The 14,377-nt window shown below is 41.0% G+C and overlaps 1 protein-coding gene across 1 annotated transcript; it reads left to right on the plus strand.

Annotated features, from left to right (window-relative positions):
* Window positions 1-601: 601 nt before the first annotated feature.
* cog3 (component of oligomeric golgi complex 3) lies at window positions 602-11,105 on the plus strand. The gene is made up of 23 exons (XM_079169983.1): window positions 602-793; window positions 1,010-1,156; window positions 1,257-1,318; window positions 1,987-2,152; window positions 2,697-2,771; window positions 3,161-3,253; window positions 3,463-3,588; window positions 3,736-3,816; window positions 3,895-3,938; window positions 4,041-4,167; window positions 4,820-4,911; window positions 5,122-5,261; window positions 5,851-6,011; window positions 6,742-6,850; window positions 6,962-7,080; window positions 7,215-7,304; window positions 7,923-8,043; window positions 8,330-8,418; window positions 8,551-8,685; window positions 9,159-9,234; window positions 9,358-9,485; window positions 10,121-10,219; window positions 10,380-11,105. The coding sequence occupies exons 1-23, from the start codon at window positions 626-628 to the stop codon at window positions 10,407-10,409; spliced, it is 2,478 nt and encodes an 825-aa protein (XP_079026109.1). The 5' UTR covers window positions 602-625; the 3' UTR covers window positions 10,410-11,105.
* The last annotated feature ends 3,272 nt before the right edge of the window (window positions 11,106-14,377 follow it).

Genomic DNA, 14,377 nt, shown 5'->3' on the forward strand with positions numbered 1-14,377 from the left:
AAAAGTTGATCAGGAACAATCAAAGTTAGACTAATGTGAAGTGAATAACTTATGAAGATACTTCTAATGTATGATAAAACAAAATTCTAAAATATTAGAACACAACGCTGTTTCAACATTTCTTTCTGCTTTAGCTATTCGTTTACTGATCTATTTATGTATCTATTACAATTTTAACCTGCTCTCATTTAAATGGAATGACTGATTTGAATATCGCTAACACACCCATAACATATTAGTAAAAGTAATAATAATTGCAGACAAAAACAAAAAAGAACAGACACAACCAAACACATACATTCAATCCAACATAAAAACGAAAATAAAAAAATAACTAAACTATAAATAGCATGAATGCCAAACATGTTATACATCAAATTGAAGATGGACACAACACAATTATAATAAACACTTAACACACACACATGTAGTTTATGTTGTTAGCATGATCTGTGGCCGGCCAAGATCCCTATGAAAAGTATTCAAATCAAATACATACTTTAGTAAATTGAACTATTTTTGAACTTCACGAACTGCATCAGACAGTTCAAGCCCCGCCCACAATCCCGGAACAGGAAGTACCTGAGCGTATTTGCTGCTGACGTTGGAGCTGTACAAAGTGACGATGGCGTCCACAGATCAGTCCCTCCTGGACCTAACAGATAAAGAAACCAGGGAGAAACTGTCGTTTTGGGATCGCCGCACCGACGCCATGGCTCCCCTCACGGAGAAACAAATGGACGCTGTCCTGGAGATCCGAGCCGCAGCTGAGACGCTCTCTGTCCCGTCAGAGGTGAGCCAGCTAGCATGCTAACAGGGTCGCTAACTTACTTTCCTAACGTCAGTGATACTAGCTAACCTAAATATGCCTCTGCGTGAACTCATTTAAACCGAATATTGAAGCTTACATGTCACGGAGTGTTAGCTTGTAGGCTAACTAGCAAGCTCGCACTTGTACTTCGCGACGTCAAGCCACGTCAGAGTTAAAGAGCCCCGATTTGTTTTGCAGTTGCCCATCGAGGACTTGTGCAGCCTGTCGTCGCGGACCTTGCAGTCTCCCTTCATAGCGACGGTGCCCGCGTCAACAGAGGACGTCCTGCTCAAGGGTTTCCAGATGCTTGATATGGGCAACGAGCGGGTAGAAACCGCACAGCAGGTGACTGTCTTCGCCCACAGTAAACAGTGCTGTAGCCAGTTAGACGTGCTGTATCACCATAAGCTGCATGGTTTTAATACAGTGCCAACTTGTGTTGCAGTTTTTTGCCTGGTTTGCCAAGTTGCAGGCAAACATGGACCAGGATGAGAACTCAAAATACAGGTGCATACATGTTTAAGTGCTTTACCCCACACGGTACAGGATTGTTTTGGCCATAATGCTTGTTTAGAGGAGGCTTAGAGTAAGCTTTTTGAAAGGGTTAATCAGAAACAAACTACTTTGACAAAGTAAAGCGGTGTTATTACTGTTGATAAACATATATCATGACAAGTAAACTTAATGTGCTTTACATTAAAAGGCTTGATCGTCATCACACACCTCAAACTAGGTTTCAGACCCCTGAATCGCTGCCCAAATCTCAGGTTCAAATACATTGAATAAGAGGAAATAGCATTTTAGTCTGATTTACCAGGCTAGCTAGTTATTAACCACAGACACAAGCATGCACAGACATACACCAAGTAATTAATCATTGGCAGACGAAGAAGATTCAAGTTGCAAATCCTCAGGCTGTGTGTTCTACGGAGTATGACTAAAACTACAAAAAGCAAGGCTGAAATCTGCTGCTATGCTGCTCTATATGGGCTAAATGTTTCTGCTGTACTTCTGGTCACACCCCCAATAAGTGGTCAGAAGTACAGCAAGAACGGTGCGTCAAGTTGTCTGCTCAGCGTTAAAACATTGTCAAGTTGCTCTGCAAACCTGCAGGTATAGCTTCACTGCATCATCTTCTCTTTAGCACACAGATGATATTTCTGCTTTCCCTTTAGGAAAACCAGAGACGATCTAAACTGCTACCAGGAACAATGCGACGCTATCCTGACCGATGTTAGTACCGCTCTGGAGCACCTGGACTCCCTCCAGAAACAGTATCTGTTTGTGTCCAATAAGACCGGCACCTTACACGAGGCCTGCGAACAGCTCTTAAAAGAGCAGGTAAGCTGCACTCTGTTCTATCCATATATTACCTCAGGCCACATAAGGATCTGAGGCTGAGACTTAATCAATAGAACATGTTTGAATTGTGATGTCACTGAATGTATTTTTCCTATAATCCAGGAAAGGCTTAAGTACTAAATATCGGCAAACACGAACATCACTCCAAAACCCAGAAACTACATAATTAGCTGTGTAATTGTGTAAAAGTACCCGTGGTAACACCAGAAGGAGTCACCAGAGATGACTGTAAACTCCACTATCTAGTTCAGAACAGTGTGACATAATACAAGCGTGTCTGAATTGCTAGCAGGCATTCAGCAGGTTACAAATAAATCTGTGCGCTGCTCATTCTCCCGGTGACATATTTCATATCTTATTGGCACTGTTGTTTCATTATTGTTTTCACGCTGAAAGATGCTGCTTATGTTCATAAATAGATTGGACCTTTCGAGGAACTTGAGCTGAATTGAACGTGAACTGAAATTAAACTGTCATGTTGTATTACGTCAGCTGTGTTTTCTCTCTCTCTCTCTCTCTGCAGTCGGAGCTTGTTGACCTGGCAGAGAACATACAGCAGAAACTGTCATATTTTAATGAGTTAGAAAACATAAACACGGTAGGTTATCTACATCTTGATGGCTAAATCTATGCATTGTAGATTATGTGCAAGTTGATTGCTGATTAGATATTGACCTAAACCTTAAGATCATCAATTATTAAAAAAAATTATTAAATGACGTCAGCTACATTTCCTACGTGATTATTTCTAAAAAGTTTAATAAAATGTACTCGTCAAATATTGTTTCATCTCCTAAAACTTTCAAACATCAAAGTATAATCCGTTTTTTAACGAGTATACTTTGGCTTCGTGTCACATAGAAAGAAGACATTTCTGGCAGTGGTAACTGCCAAATGAAAATAAAAAATGTTTTGATTATAAATCTGGAAGACTATAATTGTTTGTTTGGAATTACTCTGAACATAGCTTCTTCTTTGTCTTTGCAGAAACTGAACTCACCAACCTTGTCTGTAAATAGTGAAGGCTTTATACCAATGCTGTCAAAATTGGATGACTGCATTGAATACGTTTCTTCACATGTAAGTAGCAACAAATCTCATTTTATTACCAGCGATAGAATAATTAAACCCTAGATGATTGAATGCCTTTTGTGTAATTTATGCATATTTATATACCACTGGGAAGTTTAAACGAAGACGTTGAAGCTGTATTATTTATGCATTGCAATATATCATATGTGATCACAATTAACGCTGTCGTAACACTTGCTTATCTCCGTTAATTGCAGCCCAATTTCAAGGACTATCCAGTTTATTTGGCCAAGTTCAAACAATGTCTTTCTAAAGCGATGCACTTCATGAAGATCCACATTGTTAACACAATGCAGCATCTCACAAGCCAGTTAACGAAAAGGGTAAGAAAGAGCCACGCCTCCTCCTCCTCCTCCTCCTCCTCCTCCTCCTCCGAGGCCAACAATGGTGGAAAGGAGGAAATCATACTGAACAGTATGTGTGTCTGGTCCAGTATCAATAATGTTTTTTAATTGTTTTGTCTCCCCCAGGATCCAATGGGCTTGACCAACGCAGACAATGCCTTTACACTGTACTACGTTAAGTATAGAGCAGCTGCACCTAAAGTTAGAGTGAGTATACTGACATCATACATGGGTCATTTTCTGTAACGTACGCCATTCTTTTATTGATATTTTGTCTTTTTTCAGTCACTGATTGAACAGATAGAACAGCGAGCAGAGAAGATTCCTCAGTGAGTGTTGGCATGTCTCCAGACTAAACTAGCAGCATTCCTGTTACGTTGTGTGTCCCCTGTGCTAAATGAACTCATTCCTCCTCATATTAATGTGAGCAGATACCATCAGCTGCTCGATGAAATCCATCAGTGCTACCTTGACCAGAGAGAGCTGCTCCTCAGTCCCAGCATTACATCCACCATTACTGACCTGACCAACCAGAACAGCAAAGACCACTGTGCTCTGGTGAGGCACGACTTGTTTAAAGCACAACTGCCCTTTGAGAAATAAGGTGACATTTGAGCTAATGGAGAATGCACTGTATGGCCCCTCTGGGATATTTTTCTGGAGTGTGGGTGCAGACTCAAAAGCTGTGCGCATGATGAATGAGGTTGTGCACAGCATGCATCCAACGCTTATACTCTTGTTGTGTTCACAGGGGAATTACTGTGCAGTGTTGTTTGTCTGCTCCTCTATAAAGCAGTGTATTCTTCTACTGTTTAAACATGTGACTGACCTGAAGGTTGGCCCACTAATTCATGGTAAAATAGTTTTTATTCTAATTTGATACTTCAGAAATCATTTTGGCACCCAGACACACGACGCATTTTGTCGCTGTTGTGGCATTTAAAAACACTTCGCTAATTGGCTTGATGGGGATGCTACACTTAAAGGTCAGAGTTGCATACAACAAACGTCAAACCAGCGGAACCACCTGTCCGAGATTTTTCCTTTTTTAATGAAACTTGAAAGGTTATGCATCTTGTTAATGATTGCTGTAATGGGCGCCTGCATCATTTATGTGTGCGAACGTATTTGCTTGCTTGTTTTGAAGTGGAGCCAAAGCAAAGTATCGGTAGTCTCTGCAGCAGGTGATCATTATGTTGTATTTGTGCAGGTTCGCAGTGGCTGTGCCTTTATGGTTCACGTCTGCCAGGATGAACACCAACTGTACAACGAGTTCTTCTCCAAACCTACACCTACGCTAGAGTGAGTAGCGCCCGCCTCTGTTGTATCAATGGACACACAGAGAGTCATGGTTTTTAATAAGCCAAACTGTTTTTTAACAGTTTGCACAATTATTTTTAGACATTACTTTACTCCTTAACTTGAAGGAAAGTCAAAGCTTTAATTGAGCAGAAAGTATCATTTTTAGACTGCTCTCAGATGTACAAAACAATTTTGTTTAATCTTTGACAGCGAGATGCTGGAGAAGTTATGTCTGTCCCTGTATGATGTCCTCCGGCCTCTAATCATCCACATCGTCCACCTGGAAACCCTGTCTGAGCTCTGCAGCATCCTCAAGAATGAGATGCTGGAAGACCATGTTCATAACAATGGTAGGTTAGAGCTGTTGTTCTCCTCAAAGCTTCTCACTCGTCACACGGAGTTTTAACTGTTGAGTTACTAAGATACAGCTGTGCTGGAGTTTGGGGACTGATATAGTACCGTAAAGTTTGCACACCCCTCGACTTTTGGTCAGAATCACAAAATATGTAGAACATGTACGAAATCCAAAGTGCAAATCCGAAACTCCAAATTGCTTTTTTTTTTTTTTACAAGGGTTATGTACCGGACTAAATCTTGGTCTCAGCTAGTGGAGAGTCCTGGAAGTTACCACTCCCAAGAAATAGCCTGATGCATAACCCCCAGGAAAACAGGAATTTGTAGATTTTACACTTGTTGTATGGATTAAACAAGATACAATTAACAAATGTTCATTAGTGAGCTTCAGAGGTGCTGGTAGGCTGATAATATTGTTCCTTTTGAAACGTACAGACTTCCTGGTACAGCACCTTGCTTGTTTCCCTTCTCCTTCACCCCATCCACTATCTTATCATCTTCATACTTAAGACCCAGAGGGATTGACTGCATTGTCATTTTGATTCAGGCTAAACTGTAAACTGACCTCTGAGCTCTTTCATTTAGCTACTCAGTTGGGGGCCTTTGATACGGTGGTGAAGCAGATGCTGGAGGATGTCCAGGAGAGGCTGGTCTACAGGACTCACATTTACATCCAGACCGATATCACAGGCTACAACCCTGCTCCAGGGGATCTGGCCTATCCTGAGAAGCTAGAGATGATGGAGGTGAGTCTGAGCTCAAAGGGATGTCATTTTCTCTTTGTAACATCTTCAGAAAAATTGTAATCAGTTTAGCTTCTACTCAACCGGCTTTGCAGAAAGTGTAACTACAGCTGCAACTCAGTCATATTTTCATTACCTGTTAATGTATTGACCATTGTTAGATTCATTGTTTTGTGTTTGAAATGTCAAAAATAGTGGAAGCTGGCCGTCGAAAGTTCCCAGAGACTCGGCTAGTTGTTAAAATGCTTGTTCTGTCCGACATAACAAACACACTTCTCTGAATGGTTTGAGTTGAATTATTAAAGTCAATTCAAGCTTTGCGAGGTATTCTCGCTGTTCAATGTCTGCACATGTAGTTAAATACGACTTTGCGTCTTGACCAATGTTTCAAAGCTCTTGAATGTGTTTCATGTACCCTATGACCTGTCTTTTTGTTTCTTATAGCAAGTTTAATTGTATTTCATGAAAAGCTTTTAAAAACCTGTAAATGTCTTATTGAAGCAAAGGGAAAAAAGCGACTTTCCAACATGTAACACTTTCTATCTACAGGTCCTTTTTAAAAGCATAATTCATTATGTAAATTCAAGGCCTTGCTCTTCGGGCTTGTGAACATCTGCGCAAGTTATTAAATACCTTTTGAGTTGTATTTTATCTTCTATTAATTTAGCCTTTTGTTGAAGCAAATGGAAAAAGAAGAAGCTAACACGTCGTATCTTCTAACTCTTGCCAATAGAGAATTGCTCAGAGCTTGAAGGAGGAGCAGATGAAGCAGATGTCACAAGAGTCCATGTTCTCTGATGTGCAGCTTGAGGATCCTGATGGTAGAAGAAACAGTAATGCTGGTCCGTTTTTCGCTTAGTTTTTTTTAATATATATATATATATATATATATACACACATAACTTCTGGTGGTGTATTTGTTGCCTTATAGCTCTTTTGTACAATGAATACAGGAAATGTAGAAGCATCCCGCCTACAGGCATCCATCTCTCCTGCTGATCTGCACGGCATGTGGTACCCTACTGTCAGACGTACGCTGGTTTGTCTGTCCAAGCTCTACAGATGTATAGATGTGAGTGTCCAGTTTTTATTTCATTTATAGTCTCCGATCTTTAAATATGGCAAGATGTGTGACATATAGTTTTTTTTTTTCCTCTTTGCATTTCTTATTCCTGTGTTTCTTCCTGTGACTTGGTCTTTTTCCAGAGAGCAGTCTTCCAGGGTTTATCTCAAGAAGCCTTATCTGCCTGCATCCAGTCCCTGCTTAAAGCTTCAGATATCATCCTTAAAAACAAGGTTGGCACATATGGTTAGGAGTAGAGTATGGTTTTATATTTCGACTGAACTTTTCAGAATCGCTGGAATTGAGCCATTCTTTTGACATACAATAAGATCAGTTCCCTCTAAGATAAAATGTGCTCTGTTACTTAAATTCCTTCCTGCTACCAGATCCCTAACTAAAGCAGCTGGGATGTCATTTAAAGTTTATTTTAATGGCTGCTTTATTATGCTCTACAGAGTGTTCAGCAGACCATCCTTTATTTATGGGCTTCTCTCACCTTCAAATGTGCTGTCTGTCTGTGCTAACTGGCCCGTTTCAACCCAACACTTCAAATTAAAGCAGCAACATCAATCTCAGAGGACATGTTCCCACCCCATGTTGATGATGTCTTTTTCCAATGTTTTAGTCGCTAGCTGAGCAATAAATGGTTTCAGCTGCCTTTTTTTCCTTTTTTTTTACCAGTTATATCCCTTTCCAGCTCTGGTTAATCAGCAGTTATCAATTAGACATATTCCCTTATCGTCTCTAAGCTTATGCTTTTTATGTTCTCCGTCGCTTGGATAGTCAGCAGATGCCCCTTTGTGTTGGCAGCCTGCAGTGTGGATTTAACCGTGTGCTATCACTTTCTGTAGACGCAAATAGACGGGCAACTTTTCCTGATCAAGCACCTGCTGATAGTGCGTGAACAGATTGCCCCATTTCACACCGATTTCGCCATCAAGGAAATCTCACTGGATCTGAAGAAAACGCGAGGTGAGATAATTAAAGGTGGAGGGAACATTGGTGTTCAGCTCCATAAAGCCAGTCATTACATTCGCATGCTCATTAAGCAACTTCTGCCTATCTCATGCACCGGTGGCAACAATTTATCCGGAAATTACAGTGTAATCCAACACCATGATGTACATTAACCGATGGCTCACAGGGCAGATTTCCCCTCCTATCACCCTCCTCTCAGTCAAGGTCATATTTAATTTGTAGCACTAGAGGGCACTCTAATTCTACACCAGCCAAGATTTAATCTCTGCTTTGTGTGAAGATGCTGCCTTCAAAATCCTGAACCCTAAGGCTGTTCCCAAATTCTTCCGACTTAACAGTCACAACGCCATACTAGAATTCCTGTTGGAGGTAGTGTTTTTATTTTTTTTTCCTTCTGCCTATTTTATTAAACCTACCGTACACTTTATGTGCTTTGATAGCACCCTGTCTCAGAGAAACGGCACTTGATCGTACTAAACCCTTCGTCTATGTGGCCCCCAGGGGACACCAGAGATAAAGGAGCACTACATTGACTCTAAGAAGGATGTGGACCGGCACCTGAAGTTCAGCTGTGAGCAGTTCATCCAGCAGCAGACTCAGATCTTTGTGGGGAACCTTGAGGAGTTTCTCACCAAGGTAACTGTGCAGGCAGACTTTGCCTCAGGCAGCGATGGCTCATCCTGACCTTCGTTTTTTCAGCCTTTTTACTTTTTTCAAAACCTTTTTAAAAAATGATTTGCTCATTCACTGATCGCTGAAGGTCTTGGTACTTAAATGCCAGCTGAAGATAAAATGTCTGTCCTTCATCTAACTTATCTAATTCTATTGCAAGGTAGTGTATGTGCGTGTTTTGATTTTTGATATCATTGTGTTCTGAAATCTTTCAATGCCGCAATTGTGCTGCAATAATTTGTCGCCGGTCTTTTATTTCTACCCACCTCACTCATTATTTATTCATGAAGTAAATACTACTCTTTGTCGAATTCCAGACCGAGTTGAATTTACCAAATTGGCATCACAGTCACTTGTGCTTCTCTGCATGGCTTATAGTAACACCAGTACCAATTAAGTCCTTTCAGATTGTAATGTTTTGTTTTGACTGCACTCAGGTTTCAGCTCTTAAAACGATGGCTATCCAAGGTGGTCCCACGTACAGTCTGTCTCAGCAACCTTGGGCGCAGCCGGGTAAGAGTTGTCTCAGGAAACACCACGGGCACCATACTGTAATTCATCAAAACTTATATAGCGCGTGCTAGAGGGCATGTCAATGTTTTTCCTTTAACGGCTCGTCCTTTTTTCTCTTTTCAGCAAAGATCAACGATATAGTGATGACTACCTACCGTGTGATGAAGAGCAAGCTGCCAAGCACTTTACAGAGCATGTCCTTGTACCTCGCCAATAGAGACACGGAGTTCATCCTTTTCAAACCTGTCCGGGTGGGTGCTGGAAACGCTAGGTTGTAGCATGTCCTGCATATGTCGGTTTCTTTGCAAGTCCTTGTTAGAGCTCAAATACTTCTTTCATACAGTATTTAAAAAGCAGGAATCTCATGTGTTTGCACTCAAAGATCAAATCAGTCATTTTCTGAAATGATGTAAATCAGAGGTTATTGACATGCACCACCGAGAAGTACATCTGTGTTTTTCTCCCCTCGTAGATATTGAAAGTGTAGGTCTGTTGTGCAGCGGTGTGTGCAGACATGACCATGTAAACAAACCTCTCGCAGCATCACAAACCGTCCATGACTTGTATTTATTCAAGGCTTAGTCACTGTAGCGAAAGACCTGTCAATCAATTTGGAGGGGCATAGTCTTGGGCTGACCCTTTCTGTTTACATTTGGCTTCACGTTTGTTCCTTTTAGCTCTAAATAATCAGTGTGGTTGAACTCTAATAGAGACATCTTTGTGCCGCCTGTGTACTGTTCGTCAACGTGCCAGGTGAAGCTGAATGAGAGGGGAAACTAAATTCAGCGGTTGACATGGAAACAGGATAGTGAGGGGACACAGGCCAAATGGAAATGTAGTATTAATTTCTCTCCAGCACTCAGTAATAGGATGTCTTTTCCCACAGAATAACATCCAGCAGGTATTCCAAAGACTGCATGCCTCGCTTCAGGAGGAATACACCGGAGAAGACCTTCAAATCATTGCATGTCCATCGATGGAGCAGGTACAGTACTGTAGGATTGTAACAGCCCAAGGGCACCTGACATAGTTTTAATGATAACATCCAAAACTGCTGAGGGCAATTTCGGTGGAGAAACGTTAAGATAACGCGTGCCCGCTAAGTCACGGTGAGCACTCATCATTTTTTTACTTCTCTCTTTCAGATTAACCTACTGCTGTCTGTGAATAAGTAATGCCCAAGTTCGGCGTGGCAGTGATGGTGAAACACCCTCTGGATAGCAATGGGATATTGCAACTCCAACCAGGAGCTGTGAGGCTGAGTGTGCGAGATGACAAGAGAAGCTCCACCTGAGCTGCAAGCTGGACTGGGAGCGCTGAATTGACGGCGAAGAAGGAAAAAAATCCTGCACTAGACCAAAGATTCTCTGACAGAGGCTCAAGTAGCTGCTTCAGGTATTCATCTTGAAGTCCATAACTAACTGGGAAGTGGAGGGTATTATTTTGGTTACAGAGTTGATGATTTTGTTTGGAAGGTGGGTTTGTGATCACAGTTGCACACTATGGGCCGGTGGTGGTGGGGTGGTGATCCCTTCTGATCATTGCAACATCCACTCAGTTCTTTACTTGTCCTATGTGTTCTTAAAGATTCTTCTTGTGAATGTTTTTGTTATTCTGTTGCAAATATGTAAAAAAAAAATACAATGAGATGTTTTATACTTTTTCCTTTTATACATAGGTTGATTGCAACTACTATGCTTTTACTCCATTGACCTTGGCAGTTTTGCACTGTATGATTTTTGGGTATGTTTTCTTAGAGTTAAAAAAATGAAGCAGGACACTGGCAATGTGACATTTGCTTTAGTGTGCCCCATGTAAAACGATGTGTACAGGTGTGCTATTTATGAACACACTGATTAAAAAAAACAAAAGGTTAATGATGTTCTTTGATTTTATTGCGTGAAAGCACTTTGTCATTGAATTCTAATTCTCTCAACGATAAAGTAAGAGTCACTGCACACAAATGAGAGGCGGCCATTCAAGGACATCATCGGTTTTAGGGGGTCTTCTTGGCAGACTGTTGCTGTATCACTGGCAGCTTCCGTCTTTCCATCTGTGAGATGGTTTTTTGCTGGGGTTTGACCTTCCGTGGACTGACGGTCTTTTGATAGTTGATGAGGGACTGGATGTTCTGGAGCAGGACGTTGATCTCTGCACTCTTCTGCTGCAGATTCTTCTGAAGCGCGTCAGGCCCCGGTGGCGTTAGACCTATGCCTTGATTCGACTGCGACAGCAAGGAAATATAAAGTAAAGAAGAATCAATGATTTGACCTAAAATTGGGTCTAATTTACCTCATCTTTTGTATTTCTGCTGTTATGAATATTGATACCACAAGCCACAATCACCTACTTTTAATTGTGCCCCTACATTAAGCAGCACGCTACGTTTGCCAGAGGTAAAAGCGATGCAGATGTGCTCTTGGGTCTGGATGTGGATTTTGATGTTGGGGCTCAGTGTCAGGCGGAAGGGCTGGTGGGGCGGAGCGTGAACGTGATGCAGGTTGTCCAGCCAGCCCCACTGTTTCTTCAAATCTCCTGTGTCACTGAAGTAGGTGCCTCCCCATGGAGTCAGATTCACCCTAATAAAGAGGAGCAGCTTGTGAACAAAAAGCCCTTCGGGGGTTTTATTCTTTCTCACGGACAGATTGTCATTTCTTTCTGCTGCCATTTTCATCAATGAAGAAATTACACTAGACACGTTTCTTATTTACAAAATAATGATTTGATGTTGGTTACATCTATGAAATGAAATATAGGGAATGATTAAACAATCAATCATACCAAATACAGCCATTGTTGTGATAGCAGGTATCCTGTCCTCTGCTGGTGAAAACTGCCTGAATGCGAGGCTGCAGACGTTTGTCCTCCAGGGCCACCACACACCGGTCAGTAGATGGTGCAGCAGAGAGAAGAATGGCAAGCCTTCCTGATGGATAGCTTTTAAATATGATTAAGGTGGACAAATCAAACTTTTAAGCATTAATCACATGTCAGTTAGATTGACTTTAAAGGATACCACACTTGCCCAGTTCCATCAGGAAAGATCACAAGAAATGTTTGACCGTTTTTGTAATGTTTGACAAGTGGTGTTGTCCTCTGTTGAACAAAACATAATTATTCATTAATGTAGTCTTTCTATACTCTCAGCCGTAGTCAAGATAGGACGTTCTACAGTGATTCACCTTCGGTCCAGAATTGTATCCATTGAAAGAGAAAGGGTTTTTAGTATCCACGATTTCTGTGGCAGTCCGATCATCTGATGATCGATAGTGTAGGGTGGCAGATACTTGTTGTTTGTTTCCTGTAATGTAGTTAAAGGTGTTACAGCACGGATGAACAAGATAAGTAAATTGAATCTGCATGAGAAATCTGTCTGTGATGGATGGTGTGTGTAACCTGCTTTAGGGGTCTGATGATCTGAGCTGCTTTTAAATTCCAAACCTTTCAACCTGCGATTTATCATGTCAAATGTAGCATCAGAGATTCAATGGCATAGACCTTTAATTTGAAAAGCATTTAATGGTGAAAGCCAATAATGGCACAGAGCGATCCTGACCTGTGATCTTTCTGCTTCGCTGGGTCTCTGTCAGTCTCGGTTTTCTTTGTAATAACCGCTGCTCCCTCCAGCAGAATCTCTGGTAACTGCCGTGCCTTCTCACAGCAGAAAGACTGACACAAAGAGAGGAAGGGAGAGAGAGAGACAGAGAAAAAAAGAGTAGTGTAAATGTCAAAATGCTACAAAATTCTAAATTTGTATCTATTATTATTACTCTTCGCCTATGTAATCACATGTTAGCCGAATTGTAACATCTAACCAAATAAATTCTTAAGTAATGTCAATTGGTTCTTGGAAAAACAAACGACTTAAAGAGTGTCCAGAAATAAATATTCAATTTGCTCAATGAGTCAAATTTTGATCTAATCAAATAATCAGGTTGCCTAAATTGGATTAGTGAAATTCAGACAACTCGTAAGAGAAAAACTGTGCTACCCAGGATCCTTTTCCCTCTTGTATTTTAGACAGATGTTTGAAATGCTGAAAGAAAATGTGATCCATTCAGGCATGATTGCTTAACTTGTGAATTTGTAAACTCTTAAAAAGAAAAAGAAATAGACGTCTACAGCCATCTACAGCGGTTTTGAGGCTATACTGAGGCACAGCTGTGTTTTGAGCTAAATGCTAACATCAACATGCTAAAATGCTCACAATGGCAATGCTTTATTTAGCATGATAACTACCACATTCAACACCTTAGTTCAGCATGTTAGCATGACAACATTTCCTAATTAACATAGCTGAGACTGATGTGAGTGTCATAAACCATAATATTTAGACACATTTTTACTTGGATGTGGGGAAATACAGGAGATTTGTCTAATCTGCACCAAAGTTAAAAACAATCCATCCGATGGTCATCCAGATATTTCACTCTGAAACACAAATGTCAACCTCATGATGGCACTAAGAAGAAAATCAGAGGATCCTTCATCCTCGGGACTGCGAATGTCTGTTCCCAATTGCACGGCAATCATCCAGTCGTTTTTGAGGCATTTCAATCTGGACTTAAGTGGTTGACAGACCTACATAGTCACCACTTGAGCCATGATGTAAGTATGGCTAAATATGCCACGAGGGTACTCGACATTTCTCAGAGGGGGGAATTCAAACCACCTAATCTCAGATGGACTTTGTTGTTAAATAGTTAAATGCTATAAAGTTATTGCATTTCAATTTCCAGGTTAAGTATTCAGAAGTGGATAAATGTCACAGCTTGATTATGAGATTGAAATGATCATGGCTATTACTGGCGTCCATAATCATCTCAAGTCCCAGCTGCACACATTGCCACTGAATGTAGCTTCATTCAGAAAAAATGAGCAAAGTCACATTCTTTTTCAGTTCTCTCGGTTTTTATTTGACATGAGCCTGTCACCATATCAACAGCAGTGTTAGCTGCACACACACTCTCTCTCTCTCTCTCTCTCTCTCACCTCTTTTGGGTTAACACTGTTGGCTATCTGATCACTGGTCACTGGTGGTTTCTTCGGCTGCTTCCTCACGGTCTGAGGCGGCTCTTTTGATGACTCTGATCCCCTTGAGAATGGGATCTGAAAATGTTATCGGAGTAGACACTTATTTCTT

The sequence above is a fragment of the Pholis gunnellus genome, assembly GCF_910591455.1.
Source record: "Pholis gunnellus genome assembly, chromosome: 12".
NCBI classification, from domain to species: Eukaryota; Metazoa; Chordata; class Actinopteri; order Perciformes; family Pholidae; genus Pholis; species Pholis gunnellus.

Bases quoted from the DNA above. Each gene is read 5' to 3' on its own strand.
- cog3 (XM_079169983.1), top strand. From the start codon at position 626: ATGGCGTCCACAGATCAGTCCCTCCTGGACCTAACAGATAAAGAAACC. The intron at 794-1,009 runs GTGAGCCAGCTA...TTTGTTTTGCAG, and splicing joins CGCTCTCTGTCCCGTCAGAG to TTGCCCATCGAGGACTTGTG. The intron at 8,419-8,550 runs GTAGTGTTTTTA...TGTGGCCCCCAG, and splicing joins TACTAGAATTCCTGTTGGAG to GGGACACCAGAGATAAAGGA.